The sequence below is a fragment of the Oryza brachyantha genome, chromosome 1, assembly GCF_000231095.2.
Source record: "Oryza brachyantha chromosome 1, ObraRS2, whole genome shotgun sequence".
NCBI lineage: Eukaryota > Viridiplantae > Streptophyta > Magnoliopsida > Poales > Poaceae > Oryza > Oryza brachyantha.
The window spans coordinates 17,750,759-17,766,307 of NC_023163.2; the positions used below are offsets into that span (position 1 = coordinate 17,750,759).

The 15,549-nt window shown below is 41.2% G+C and overlaps 1 protein-coding gene across 1 annotated transcript; it reads right to left on the bottom strand.

The window, feature by feature from the left end:
* Positions 1–5,130: 5,130 nt before the first annotated feature.
* On the bottom strand, positions 5,131–14,444 carry LOC102705760 (ABC transporter G family member 35). The gene is made up of 21 exons (XM_006644290.2): positions 14,044–14,444; positions 13,726–13,935; positions 12,801–12,885; positions 11,757–11,916; positions 11,557–11,633; positions 11,383–11,436; positions 11,202–11,292; positions 10,828–11,129; positions 10,471–10,752; positions 10,057–10,373; positions 9,804–9,964; positions 9,439–9,705; positions 8,816–9,060; positions 8,400–8,732; positions 8,033–8,323; positions 7,781–7,864; positions 7,559–7,692; positions 6,272–6,499; positions 6,015–6,186; positions 5,668–5,922; positions 5,131–5,575 (listed from the first exon to the last, which is right to left on the bottom strand). Exons 1-21 carry the CDS (start codon positions 14,442–14,444, stop codon positions 5,318–5,320), a joined length of 4,407 nt encoding a protein of 1,468 aa, XP_006644353.1. The 3' UTR covers positions 5,131–5,317.
* Between the last annotated feature and the right edge of the window lie 1,105 nt (positions 14,445–15,549).

The window sequence follows — 15,549 nt, forward strand, 5'->3', positions numbered from 1 at the left end:
TCGGCGCGCGGCGCCGGCGGCCGGCGGACGTACACAACGACGCATGCACGAAGAGGTCGAGGGGGTATACCTAGCAGCTGGTTTGTGGTTTGTGACCGTCGTCAAAATTCATCGCCGAGTAGTTTCATCGTATGAAATTAATAGATGTCTGGTGTGATCTTCGATCTATAAGGAATAATTGTCTTGTGATCTTCTATAAGAAATAATCCTCTTGTGTAGTAGCAACACAAGAACACAAAATATATTGCACTGTAATCAGATTGTACGTCGTAATAAATTATGGATTGTGAAGTGCTTGTATATTTGCTTATAAATTGATTTCCAATTGTATGGTGTCAGTGGTTATTAAAGAGAGGTGCAAAAATTTCATGTCGAGAACTTTTACGAAAGAGATTTGCTCCGGTTCAACAAAAATTACCTCGAGGTACCAAATTATTTTTCACCATTAGATCTAGCTGAGTAGGATGTGTACGGTTATATCCAATGATCGGAAATGATTTGGTATCGTGAGGTACCGGTACCTCGAGATACTTTTTATTACTTTTTGTTAGACTAAAACAAATCTGAACTTGAGGCTTTGACCTCCAATAATCACTATTGAGAAGTTTGTTACAAACCCATGGGAGTAATAATAGGATATCACACCATTTCTAATGGAAAAGAAGTAGAACTTCTACCAATAAATTAACTAAAATGAATATAGTGCATGCAAAAATTTGGATAACAAATTTCATCCAGAAAACTTTAGATAGGTAACATCAATGTATACCATTTTGTTTCTGTGATAAACGGTAACACCAATCAATGTTGAGCAAAGCTCAAACCGTAAGACTTGCTTTATGGTCTGATTTACATTGACATCATATTTAGAAATAGTATATCAAGTAAAGTGATATCTTTGGAAGTGCATATAGAACCCTTGTGGGTTTTGGATAATTGATCACAAACAAATTAAAAGAGTATTAATGCTCTTTATGAGATAAGTGTAGGCTTAGGTCATGGAGAGCTATTGGTAGCTGTAGCTTCTCATAGAAGCTCTAGAAGTTACAAGTTCTCCCAAACATCACTTAGCTTCTAAGAATTTATAGTTCTAGAATCTAGAAAAAGAACTAAAGGTAAAAAAACGCTCCTCCAAATAAGGCATTAGTCTCTATGATGAGTGGAAGTATGGTTGGTGACCCCTACAAAAGATACATACATGGGATCGTGGATATCACAGATTTAGGACCTGCTCGAGACTTGGTTTGTGACTCATCAGTGAACGACTGGCTATCCTAGTAATGTTTTGGAAAGGCCTTCTGCAAACCTCCCTGCTCAGTTAGTGAGGGATTAAGCTCGCATCATGTGGGTAAAGCATGCACCCTCTACAACAGTTTAATTGAACTATTTGAACAGTCATATGGAAGTTGTTTTGATTTAAATTGCAGGGATCATGGGCATTGGAAAGTGATTCCTCTAGCGTAGTTGTGATTTGAAATGCTTTGTGAAATTAGTTGTGGGATGGATGACGTTACCAAAATCAACCTTTGTGGCCGATAGAAAACCCAAGTGGTCTGAAATAGGGTTGTGTGACTCGGGGTGTCGCATGGCACCAAGTTGTGAGTTGTGTAAAGTGAAAGTTGGTTGAAAAGAAAGAGAAATCGGAAAAGGAGGTGCCATTTGGAACGGTATGCTTCGAATCAGATATAAAATGTTGTAACAAGTCATGAGATACTACTTGTAAAATGGATTGAGACACGAGTACTTTCCAATAGTTTAGTGGGTTGTTGCAAACCAACTCACGGAATGAATTGGGGCGTGAGCCTCTTTTCGACAACTTGAAGATCACTGAGAATTTGAAAATGACTTCCAAAGCATTTGTTTATGAAATAAACCTATGTCCCTACATTTAAACCCCTTGCATATCATATAATTTCCCGTGACTTGCCGAGTACATTTTGAACTCACCCTTGCTGCTACCTAATTAGTTGTCTGAGAAGAGAAGACCTAGTCGTTGAAGTCTGCCTTATGGAGCAACCGAAGCTGAAGCTTAGGGTTTGTTTCCTAATCCCAAATCATTGCTTGTGGATTGTTCTTAGCTGTGGTAGGTGGAATCCACCACTATTTCTCCGCTTGCCGGTCAACTTGAGGAGTCGCTCTAAAGGGGTGTGACCTATTGAAGGTGTAACCTTTATCAGATGTTATGATGCATCTAAACCATCAATGTCGTACGATGATAGCGTCGGCCTTTGACTTGGGGATAATATATCTTCAATTGCCTTCCATGCCTAGGCTGCCTGCCTAAAAATTTCACGCAACAACGAGGAGAACAGAAAGCTGAGCACTTGTTGATCCCCAGCGAACCATTCTTCAAATGCTGGATTGGACACTTTCGTAGTCCCATGATCCCACCACCTTCCTTCTTATCTATTTCTTCTGTCGGTGTCTTCTTCTTGCTAGTCACGAAGCCATCAAGTCATGCGGCACACAACAATGTGAGCACTTGCACAAACCAAAGGGAGTAATTCTGCTCGGTGAGTTTTTCAGAGATCTGACGTCCAAACAAGGATCCTTGGGTGACAGCGGAAGAGAAAGAGCTCGCCATGTTTCAAGCTGTGTTTCTCTTTGAACCAATCTAATATAATCTACCAGTCAACCAGGTTTTCTCTGATACCATGTATAGTCCGGAGAACGAAAAATTGTGGAAAGTTCTCGGTGGAGCAGCTGTGCGTTGATGAATATCGCCACAAATCAGGCAGTATATATAGCAGGTTTTGGATCATTGGGCCCTTTCTTAGATTACAGGGATTAGCATATATCTCTAACTACTAGCCTACAATTGTAACTAACTATATATGTTACATCATTTTCTGTGAATACTCTAACATAAAGGATAGGAGGTAGTCTATGTAGTGCATTGTTTGGTGGCATGGAATTTGGTTTGGTTATGAACTGAACAAGGGGCCAGGCCTCGGTGTTAAAAGACTTAAACTTATTCGGTAAGGCCTTGATATTGAGATGACATGGCAGACGGACACTGGATTATCATATAACCTATAAAGTAACTAGATTACAAGATTATCTCAAATGTAGTCTTCATAGTCAGACAAACACTTGATTATCATATTCTCTAGTCATGTTCAGATTGAAATATAACCTGCTCCAGTTTCAAGTTTGTCATCTTAATATGGCCTCATCTGTAGGCTTATATTATGCATAATCAAAATGGCTTATTAATGATTAAAAATAATTTGTAGGTAAAACTTTTATATACGTTGTCGGTGATATGGGAACTAAGATTCCCTGTCCTAAACTGGGACGCTCTTCTTAGGACCGACTGAAGGCTACAGGAGCATTGGGGCTGCTTGACGCCAGACCCACCAAGGAATAGAGGGAGTGTCGAGCACCCACCTCCTATGCCTGTAGTTCTGTGGTTCCCATGACCTAACAGGTCAAGCCCCCTCCACCAACCTGTCAGGTGCTAGACTGACCCCTGGTTACGTATGTCAACTCCTGGCAGATCATTAAATAGGTATGCTCAAGCGATGACCAGGGTTGGCCCGATGTCCGCACGCCTTTAGTTGTTTGTACCTCTCCATTCATATTGTCGTTATTACCCATCAGCTGCCACATTCCACTTGTCTTGTCCGAGCGGAGACATGACAAAAGGGATGAACTTGGGGCTGGCGTTTACTTCTAGCAGGGGGCACATAGGGGAAGTGTTAGGCACATGATGATATCTAGCATTGGACGATGACAGGGGCAACGCGGGCGGATTTTGAAGGCTTTAATTGTTGTACTGTGGCTATCCTATTGAAGGAAATTTTATCCTTTCCTTTGTAAACAATTATCATCATCGGCACTGTAGCAACCATGGAGAAATATAACCAAAGGACCAGGCCTAGGGGGAGGAGACAGATTCATACTCCATCATCCATATCACAGGAGTAGTGTATTATGCTTTCAAGCAGTCCGAACCTATATACCCATTAGTTCTTCATGTGTTTGATCTAGACGCTCCTCACACCGTCAATCCTCTCTCATGCTCAATCGACCCACTCCCTTGGGTTGAACCTTAAAAAGGGTAGTTCTCAACTCCCTGTTAAAGGAGTAACTCTCTGACATATGTGCTCTTCGCAATCTTAATCAAATAGTAAAAAATAAACTATGATAAAAAACTCAAATTTAATTTTAAATTTTAAATTTTAGCTAATGAGCATAAATATAAACGAAAAGATGAATCTGATAAAATATGATCAGTTAATTCTTCGACCAACCTAGAAAAGAAATGATTTTTCTTATGAGCCCAAAAGAAGGTCAAAAGCAGATTAGCCAAACAGTTCTCACAGCCTAAAACAGGAGAACACGTGAGAAGGCGGTACGATCAGAGCAGGCATCGGTGGGATCGTCTTCCCGATCGCTGGGAGCTTGGGGAGTTTGCTACGCGCGACATCCACGCGCACAAGTAAGTTCTCGTTTTTTTCCCTCTATTTTACTGAGAAACATATCAAAAATATAAACATTTATAAGTTGTTTAATAGTGATTAAGGTTAAAAATACAATGTCTAGAAATACATATGTGTGAAAGTGTACATGAGATAAAATTAGAAGGGTTAATATTGTGAACAGTACCAGAAATACTTATATTATGGTACGAAATTTAAATTCTAAAAGAATACTTATATTCTGAAAAAAGTAATTTGTTTGTGGGTTGTCACCTTGTAGGAAGTTGCGGTGGGGCGGCGGCACTTCCGTTCTTGTTCCCAGTTCATGACGAGATTTTTTTTGTTTGATCCACTTCCCAGCATTGATACAGAGTAATCCAACTGATGAGGTAAGAGATTGTTGACACAAATCTTGCATTGCATATCATAACATGTCGCACTGCGTTCTTACGAATTTATCTTGTAGAGCTGCAAAATTTAGCATTTTTATTTGAGAGCAATGTACTTATCCTAGGTATTCATGCCCGTATCTTTAGCATAGTGTTAACATGACCATAACTATGATAAATTTTAAATTTCAGTAATACACCTGCTTTCATCTTCAACCCCTCTCCAAGGAGATATTGATGGTCGTATATAAAGATTGCTCATTGGTAAATTTAACACATTTGAATTTCTCAATGATAAAAGAATGTACCAGTGCCAGCACATCATTTACAAATTAGTATACAAATGTTTAATTCCAACTACAAGAGAATGGAAGAGAACAAACCACCAAAATTTCCATGACCACTACAACAAGTATTTCAATTTCTATTTATTTGCTATACCGATATGCACAAATTATTTCGTATATGATAATGAGGACATGTTTCCTAATCCTATATCAATCACTATCTCTTCTGGAAGTTGAGCTTCATGATCGCAAAGCCAAACAGGAAGGCAAATAGCATGGTGAATGCGACGATCACCACGGCCACCACCCACAGCCAGCTGTGCTTAAAGTCGAAGTAGTTCTCAACGAAGACTTTTACGGGCGTGCCATCTTCCATTGGCGTCGTAATATCACCAAACTGCGAGACAACCAGCCCGTACAACGTCCATGCAACAGGGCATATCCAGCAATACCATCTCCACCAGATTGGAACTTTCTGGCACACGATCAGGGAAAAAAAAAGAGATTGAGCTATAGAAATGGTGAAACGAAATTAAAGGCAGGGGCCATAAGGATGATGACGGTTACCGGTCTGGGGATGATGAACCCGGAGAAGAGGTTCCAAATGCCATAGAAAGCCGAGGAGACGATTGAGGCGACGTGGTAGCTTGGTGTCAGGCCCACAGCCATCATGCCATAGAATGTGAAGTACAGCAGCGTGAAGTACATGAAGAAGAGGTACCAGAAGAATTTAGCCGCCGTCCATTCGAACCCAATCATCGAGTATACTATGATGCCATATATGGCAGACTGGAGCAGTGTGTACGGCAATTCAATGGTAACCTGCAAAGGAGAAGTTTGATTACTGTGAGGCTTCTCAGCAATACAACAATCAGCAGCAAAAGCAATGATGCATTCATATGCGAGCTATGTACCTGTCCAAATGCATACGGGAGAGCTGAATACATGCCAGCAGCTCTTTCACGGTAAAAAACTGTCCTTTCCACTGATACCACTGGCTGAACTGATTGAGAGTTTAGCACGCCAATAAACATCACTGCGGAATACATTGACCCCATTGCATTGAACAAATCTTGTGATTGACCCCTGGATAAAGAAGCAAAATGTGCATAAATAACATTTTGAAGATGGTTTTTAGTCATATGATTTATGGCACATGATAGGTACATACGTTTTACCACCAAGGTCCCAGAAGATAGTACCGAAGAGGAGAGCTATGACGGTTGTGAAAAATATTCTTATGGCGTTGTAAGGAGGGTTCCTCCAGTATGACAGGTGCTGTTTCCACAGGCAAGCCATGCATTGATTTAAGAAAGATTGTGAGTACTGTGTAGGGAAATAAAGTTCACTTGAGCCTGGTGGTGGTGTGCTCAGTTCCTGTATCAACGCCTTGTTCCTCCTACAAATAGCAATAGTCAATGCTCAGATTGCAATAATGATGGTTCATGGCAATGCGTTGAAAACAACTACCAAAATTGTATAAACTGGCACATGCTGACAAAGATGTTGACCACTTCTTAGTTAAAAATTTTTCAGAATCTCATGTCCTAAATCTTCCCACTTATAATAATTTTGCACTTTTAGATGTCTACTGAAATGTCAGAGAAGTACATGTAGTGCGTAAGAGGCAAACATGTGTATAACAGTCACTTCATACGTTAATCTAATTGATTGATAAGATTATCTTAAAAGCTAATATATCCAAGTAATAGTACAGATTTAGTTCCATTTTTAATTATTCATAAATGCATAAAAATATTCATCAGACAATATTGAATTCTTTTACAACTTCAGTAATTAAACAAGTAAAATGTGAAAACGATTGAAGTTGTACGACAATTTGTAATTACTAATGTGAATTTGACCTACAGAGGATGCTACTTCTGTTTTCCGCTAGGAGCAATTTTATCATTCTTGTGTATTACTTTTCCTAGTATAAAATTTAGTATCTCCAGGTATTTTATATCTGGAGGTATTTTTCAATAATAGTAAAAATTTGCTATAGAGCCACAGTGGTAGTGGAACCGTTGTAGCTCTTGAACATTTGCTATTTTGCATAGCATTCTTAAATTAAACCTTAACAATGCTGCTATAACATCAACTTAAGACGCTGACAATAGTTTATGCAAGTGCAGCCCTACTGAAACTGCTTTGGAGAAAAGAAAGTTCAATCCAAATGAAAACTGCAAAACTGAACGGCATGGATAAACCGATTGCCTTGTATTTTACCACAAGTTAAATTGTTTGTATCGATGTATCATACTTGCATATATACGATGCATTATCTGTAAAAGGCTGTAACTTTGACCGACTGTAATGAAGTTTACGTATTTGCTCTTGTAGGTTTGTTACCTAAGGCGTAAAGCACCTAAGAATCTTCTAGCTTTAACTACTACGATTGCAAGTGAGCCGAGAATTGATTTACTGGATTTAACATAAAGTAAAGTAGTTTACTCACTCGAAGAGTTCAGATTTCCTGTATATATCACAGAAATCGACACCTAGTGCCTGTTCTTGAGAAATTGTTGACACCTCCAACATCCACGTGGCTGGATTATAGCCATTTTTAATTCTGCTGACTCCTTGGATTCCCTTGAGAACATGAAAAGAATATAATATTAGCAACAGTTTTGAATAAACCAAACAAAAGTATATTAGAACTTCTATAACATTACTATACCTCAAAATACTTAATCAACTCTGAAGAATTATGGCCCAATGGGCCAACATATATTTCTTCTCCTCCTCGCTTCATGAGGAAAAGCTACAGAGTAAATAAAACATTTAGGATCATATATATTATCTTAAAAAATACAGGACCAGCGTCGTTCACATGAAAAGTTTGGAAAAACATGCCAAAATAAATTAACTTTCACCAAGTCAACCATGCTCTTTGCCAAAAGTTGGAATAAATATTCCATGGTATGCTCACCTCATCAAATGCTTCAAATATGTCGATACTAGGCTGATGAATAGTGCATACCACAGTTCTACCAGTATCGACAGTATTCCTCACTGTCCTCATCACAATGGCAGCTGCTCGGGCATCAAGCCCTGAAGTTGGCTCATCCATGAAAATGATTGAAGGATTAGCAACAAGCTCTACCGCAATGGTCAGTCTCTTCCTCTGCTCAGTTGAGAGACCATTAACTCCAGGAAGACCAACTAAAGCATCTCTTAAAGGTTTGAGCTCCACAAGCTCCATCACCTCCTCAATAAACATCTGCATAGACAAAGGTTAAGCTTATCCATTGATTATCAGCTGAGAGAAGGAATTGCAGCTATTTTGTCTGACTGACCTTTCTTGTGTTTGAATCTACATCCTTGGGAAGCCGGAGCCAGGCTGAGAAAAGCAATGACTCAAATATTGTTACTTGCGGTGAGTGGATGTCATTCTGCTCGCAATATCCTGATACACGTGCGAATGTCTCTTGTTTCTTTGGGTACCCTGATATGGTGATGTTTCCTTCAATATACCCACCTGTCTTTCTCCCTGCCAACACATCCATCAGAGTAGTCTTTCCAGCACCACTAACACCCATAAGCGCAGTCAGCACTCCTGGCCTGAAAGACCCACTGACACCTTTGAGAAGTTCCAACCGATCATCAGCTACTCCATGCGCTTTCATTTCCTGAATTTTAAATATAGGTCATGAGGAACTTCATCATTTATTTGCTGGTGGATAATATAAGTTAAGAAATTGAAATATCTTACCTGTGGCATGTCGACGGAATATTTGATGTTGTCGAAAGTGAGTGAAAGAGGAGCAAAAGGGAGAACCATACCCCTTTGCGTAGGTTGAGAATTATCAGCAATTTCTGTACCAATTTCGATATTGCCAGCTATTGCTTGATTAGTACTTGATGGCATGGTAACAACGTCTAGAACATTACCATTTATGTTTGCTTGCTTCTCCTTCAGCTCCTCTTCAGATACTGATGGCTGGGACTTACCATAGGCTGAAAATCAAGAAAAACCCATTTAAGGTAAGAACAATCAGCAAATTTGATGATTTTGAGGTATTTTTTGTTATACTAGAGCAAATCTCTTTTTGAGGTGTTTCTTGGTGCTGTTGTGTTGTTTTTTATTGTTATTTTCTTAGGAGCAATTTTTCTATCCTTGAGAAGGTACCATGAGATACCACTGTTTTCAATATAAAATTTGGTACCTTTTAGTATCTAAGGTACCAAGAGATATCAAATTTTATATAGAAAATAGTGGTACCTCATGATACCTTCTCAAAAATGTAAAAATTAAGATATGAGGCAAAGCTACTGCAGCTATTTTTCTTTCAAAATAAAACAAACAAATAGCAAACCAATTGGGAAGGAACTCACGTTTCAGGTACGTTAGTGCAAGAGTAAAGAGACCATTGAAGAGCATGATGAATCCGAGCAATGCACCAAAGCCAAGCCAATACCACTTGGCTTCTGGGAAGACTCCACGGGCCGTGAGGACTTGCACGCCTAGGGTCTCATTGGAAAGAGAATTATTCAAGACTTTGACCCAGCTGTGCCCCAAAAACTCATTCACTGAGATGGCATTCTGTGCATACATCATTGGGGAGATCCAATATCCCCAAATCCACCATTTCTTCACTTTCTCTGCCAGTTCATACGTAAATAAGAATCTCCTTGGCAAAAAAAATGCAAACATAAGATGAACTAACATTGTATAGAATGAAACAAGGATGAAGTTTTACCTCTTACTAGAATAAAACCACCCAGAACCATAAAGATTAGCAACATGAATGAACCAAAGACATTTGCAACGATTATGTTCCTTGCTGCCCCACCAACGAACCTGAACATTGCCGCTGCCATTTGGTTGATTGCTAACATAAGCAGATACTGCTTGAAGAACCTAATGTTGCGCAACAATTCAGGAGTAAAGAATAGGTAGTGAAAGAAATTTCATAAATTACACTAACCACTGGTTTTATCAAAAAATCTCACCTGCCTACATTCGGATCAAACCCAATCACATAGTATGACATGAAACAAAACCCACCGACCTCAATAAATGACATTGGGGTCTTGAGGATCCATGTGGGTATGGTGTAGGTCCATGCTGGAAAGAATAAAAGGTCTCTCTGCTTGAAGAAAACTGGTAGCTTAAAAATAGTTAGTGGTAACTCAGATAAACCATTGAACATTATCATCATCACAGAAAAGAAGAGTGCGCCCATGAAGATGACTCCATCCGTTACTGAATCACGATGCATCTTTGTACGGAAGAAGAGGGTCATAGCAATTAACGACACCACCATCAGCTGCCATTCCAATTAAGCAAGAAGTCAGTCATGTTGTTGTTTTTTTCACATAAACCAGTTACTCTTTAGTCTTTATTTGAATGAATCTCTAACAAACCTGGCAGGTTCTGAAGATATAGACGAAGGAATTCCTCTTCATAAGCAAGAACTCCCTATCAATATTTGCCTTCAGCAGCTCCATGGCACTGACACCATATCTCGAGGTGGTCAATGCAGCCGGATGGCTTTTGCTCTTGTCAAATGGAGTGGCAAGCTCGTTTGCTATACTTCTCCCCGTGTGGAATGACTGGAATGCACCAGCAAATTCCTTTACTGGCACATACCGGTAGGGCTTCTCATGATGCATCCAGTACTGCTTCTGATCTTTCTTGGAAGTTACCTGCTCAGAATTTCCATGTAGGTAAGTAACAAATAAATTTGTACACATATTTTGTATGATAGTAGAATCACTCACTTCCTGTAAGAAGTCAGCAACACCCTTCCTCTCAGGGCACTTGAATCCCATCAATTCAAAGAATTCGAGCACACCCTCTCGAGGGCCCTGGTACACAATCTGGCCATCAGAGAGGAGTATGATGTCGTCAAATAGGTCGTATGTCTCAGGGGCAGGCTGCAAGAGGGAGATGACTGCTGTGCCGCCGAGGATGTGGATGGCCTGTCTGAGTGACTTCACGATCTGGAATGTAGTTGAGCTGTCGAGCCCAGTTGATATCTCGTCCATAAAAAGTGCATTGGCTGGCCCAACAAGCATTTCACCTGCAAGAAATAGCAAATCACAAAATTGTTCTGCAAATCCCATGTTCTTAAAGTGAAATTTCATCCATTTACCTGTGGTGACACGCTTTCGTTGTCCACCGGATATACCCCTCACCATATCATCTCCTACCATCGTGTCTGCACATATTTCCAGTCCTAATATCTGCAATGTAACATGTAAGGTACTAAACAAGAAGATTCTGCTTAACAAAACCTGAAATCATTAGCTATTGTAGCTCAAAGATGCAGGTACCTTCAGTATATAGTCTGTAATCAAATTGGTCTCTTGTCCCTCCATTGCTGAAGCCTGATCAAGTTAAAGACAAAATTTATAGCATGTGTCCACTCAATTAGTTACCTTGTCATGAAAATCATAAATATAGACCGGAATGATTCTAATTTTATACTGGATTTGCAATTTTTTTACCTTCATAAATGCATCAATATCAGCATCAGGCTTAATATTTGCTGCCTTCTCTCGCCTTGACAGCTCGGTTAGCATATCTAACGACAAAATATGAGAACTTTATAAGCATATCAATCAATCCAATGACGATCTAGAAAAAGGTCAATTTTGCAGAAAAGAATATATCTAATTGTGGTTTTGTGACTTGCACATAATCATACCAAAGCGAGTCCCAACACCCTGACAGCGTGCTGAGAATGCGAGTGTCTCCCGAACAGTCATTTCCCCAATATGAAGGTCATGTTGGCTGATGTATGCAGCTGTCCTCTGTGGCACAAACTCATCCATCTGGTGTCCATTATAAGTCACTTGGCCAGAGAACTGCACAATATTTTGACCCCATTACACATTGTTTCTTTTTTCTAAAGCCCCGATGTTTAATTTAGAAGAAGCTGAAAAGCGTTATGTACAAAGGAATAGAGTATAGATGGCCATATGGCCCGAGGCCCGACCCATAGCACGGCAATTTGGCCCGGCCCGAGCATGGCCTAGCATGACGGGGATCGGGCTCGTGCTGGCCCGGCCCGACCGTTGGGCCGTGCCTGGGCCACTGCCTTGGCACGTGGGCCAGCCTGACACGGTAGATGAAAAAATAAAGGATCTAAAATAGACTTTATTTAGTTATATAAGGCTAGGACCAAAACGGAAGGTATGTAAAATAGACTTATTTTAGCTATAAAAGACATAGCCTAAAGAAGAGGGAAGAAAAATAGACTTATTCGCACAGCCCAAAGAGGTAAGGGAGGAATTGTAACTTATTTACGCTTCGGCCCATCGTGCTTCCGAGTTGGCCCAGCACGGTCCGAGGCTTATTGGGCCATGCCTGGGCGGTCGGTGTTGCACGTGGGCTGGCACGACATGGCCCAGTGTGGTTATTGGGCCGTGCCGGGCGGGCCTGATGGCCATCTATAGATTAGAGGTAGGGGGAGCAAGAGTGACAAGCAGCACTTGGAAGGCGCCTTAAATTTACTACTTGTTTATTTTGGGACATGAAAACTTTGTTTGTTTCCACCATCTTAATGCAATGATGCGTAAGCCATTTACGCATTTCCTAAAGAGTTTTCTTATTTTTGGCTAACCATATACAAATATACTAATATATACCAAAAAATGAAGAGCACACATATGTGGGAATACATGTTGGTTTGATAAAGGCATCATTAAATTGCAGCTATTACAAAATAAAGAACAGAAATGTTGCAAACCTTGAGGTCTTTGTTGAGCCTTCCAGCCAAAGCGAGTAGCAGGGTGGTCTTGCCAGACCCTGGCGGGCCTAATAGCAGAGTCATCCTGCACAAAAAATATAATAATAATTACAAGAGAGGCATCTTGGTTAGTCTACCTTCAACAAGAGAACTTTTTTAACATCCTTAAAAAGATATCTCAAGGTATCATATTTTCTAGTGTAAAATGTTGGTACTTTTAGGTACAATATACCTTGAGTTACTATAATTTTATACTAAAATTTTTAGTACCTCAAGATACTTTTTAAGGATGGTAAGAAAAACCCTCAACAAGACACAAATCAACTTTACATCGACATGTCTAATGCAAAGAACTGATTAAATCAAACGGTTAATAATTTTGTTTGGAAGAGTTTTGCAAGAACTTTTAGGTATGTACTCTATATCATTTTGTGTCTCGAGGAACCGACATCCCATACATAGGCCCCATTCGTCTCCCCTCTTACTAACCCAGATTCCCTCGTTTTCACGCGCACGCATCCCGAACTGTTAAACGTTGTGTTTTTTGTCAAAATTTTCTATAAAAAAGTTGCTTTAAAATATCATATTAATCTATTTTTCCAATTTTTATAACTAATAATTAATTAATCATGTACTAATCTATTACTATATTTTATACGCTAGTTATTTAACCTGCTGCCGAACACAGCCATAGTATGGTAAGGCATTATGTTTGAATGGTTCAAAATGTCCAACATAAATCAAATTCTAGAAAACAGAATATTGTTGGAACATTAATACATAGGTATCAAACGTGATACAGATCTGTATCACACCAATACCATTCCGTAGTCTCACTCAATAAATCATGAAAACTGTATACATAAAAAAAAATTGTATAAAGCAGAAACGATTATAAAAATGTGATGCCCGTTTCTCTTTTCACCTGCGGGGCTTGATGACGCCACTGACGTCGTGGAGGATGGGCATGGTCTGCTTCCGGTTGGGCACAATGCCCAGCGCGTTCCCGGCCTCCTCGAACTTGTTGGTCATGGAGTTGAGGACGGTGGGGAGGCCGCTGTTACCGACGCGGACCTCCGCCTCGGCCTCCAGGTGCTCGAATCGCACCTCGATCGTCGGAATATCAATCCCCACCCTGCACAACCAAGCACGCGCAAATCATCAAACACCCGGCAGGCAAGGCAACCGCCACCACCGCGGCGACGTCGCGATGAAGCTGTACAATTTCGCAGCCAGTCCTCACCGGTCGATGCGCTCCTTGAGCTTGAGAAGGAACCGCTCGTTGTCGTCCTCGGCGACGCGCACGAGCCGCTCGAGCAGCGCCCGCCGCTCCTGCGGGCCGAGGCTGAGCACGTCCACCACCCTCTTACCCGCCTCCCCGCCGGCACCCCCGGCTCCTCCCTCCCCGCCGCCGGCGGCGGCGCCACCCTCCATCGGCAGGATCGCGCGCCGCACCCGGTCGTACGTGGGCAGCTTCTCGAGCGCCGCCCACCGCAGAGCCTCCTCGTCGTCCTCCTCCGCCATCGAGGACGACCGCGACCTCGAGAACACCCCGTTGTCCGCGCCCCACCACATCGACGCCGACGACCCGCCTCCCCCTCTCCGGAGGCTCGCCACCTTCTGCATCTCCGCCGCCGTATCCATCTCTCCCCCGCCTCCCCCAACAAACCGCCTGAAATGCAAGCAAAACCCGGCCCCCTCGCCTCTCTAGTGGATCCCGCTCGTGCTTAGCTAGCTCGCCGCGCGCGCCGACGACGACGCCGCTCGTGCTGGTTGGGAGGAGATCGAGGTGGAGACGACGACGAGGAGGCGGGGGGTTTTAAGTAGGAAGCGGGAACGGGACCCGTTGAATTGAACGGAACGGGGCCTAGAGGGGGGGAGTCGCAAGCTGTGGGCTCCTACTGGGCCGCGTGGGCGACTCGTCCCTCGGATGGAGAAAAACTAGGCGGCTTCCGCTTGTGTATGACCTCACCGTGGCTGGGCTAAGAGCTAAGTTTATACTGAACCGTTCGCTATAAATTATCTATAGTTAACTTAATATAGTTAATTTAATAGTTAATTATATACTAAATAATTAATATTCGATCACATATGTTATATACACATGTGTGTTAAAGTTTATGTTGCAACTAGATATAAATCTGTGATTCACTGCTTTTCTCTCTTTTATCTTATCACTCTAAAATAGGTTTATAGCTGGGTAATAGTCTGATATTGTACCTGTTCTAATGAGCTAATCTCATTCCCTTCCAGATGCGGCTCCTAATCGCGGTGCGTTCTCTTGCCTTCTAGATGATGGCGATGGAATCCTCTAAACGAGGAACCATTTGGTCAATTGTTTCGAGTTCTGGCCCGTTGTTTTAAGAGAAGAGTTGAAGGTCTATATAGAGGAGTTGCTAGTTGCTTACTCCCTCCGTCCCAAAATAAACCAATTTTTCACTTTGTATCTATAATTTTTGACTTTTGTTTTATTCAAATTTTTTATTGATATTTTTGTTTTTATTAGATGATAAATTATGAATAGTACTTTACGTGTGACTAATTTTTTTAAGAAATTTTAAATAAAATGGATGGTACATGGAAACGGAAAAATTTTTTGTTACAGTAATTGTACTACTAGTTGGAATGAGAGGCGGCATGGGTGACACTGGCATGTGGGGCCAGATAGCTTTTGGGTTCTAGAAGTAGTTGTTTTTTGGGTTACTGTTTCGGTGTGTTGGGAATTGATTCGCTGCACAGTTTCGTCGTA

Excerpts from the sequence above, each read along its gene's own strand:
- LOC102705760 (XM_006644290.2), bottom strand. The coding sequence starts at position 14,444 with ATGGATACGGCGGCGGAGATGCAGAAGGTGGCGAGCCTCCGGAGAGGG. Across the intron at positions 7,693-7,780 it reads AGTTGATTAAGTATTTTGAG|GGAATCCAAGGAGTCAGCAG; the intron begins GTATAGTAATGT and ends CATGTTCTCAAG. Across the intron at positions 6,187-6,271 it reads TGGGACCTTGGTGGTAAAAC|GGGTCAATCACAAGATTTGT; the intron begins GTATGTACCTAT and ends TTCTTTATCCAG.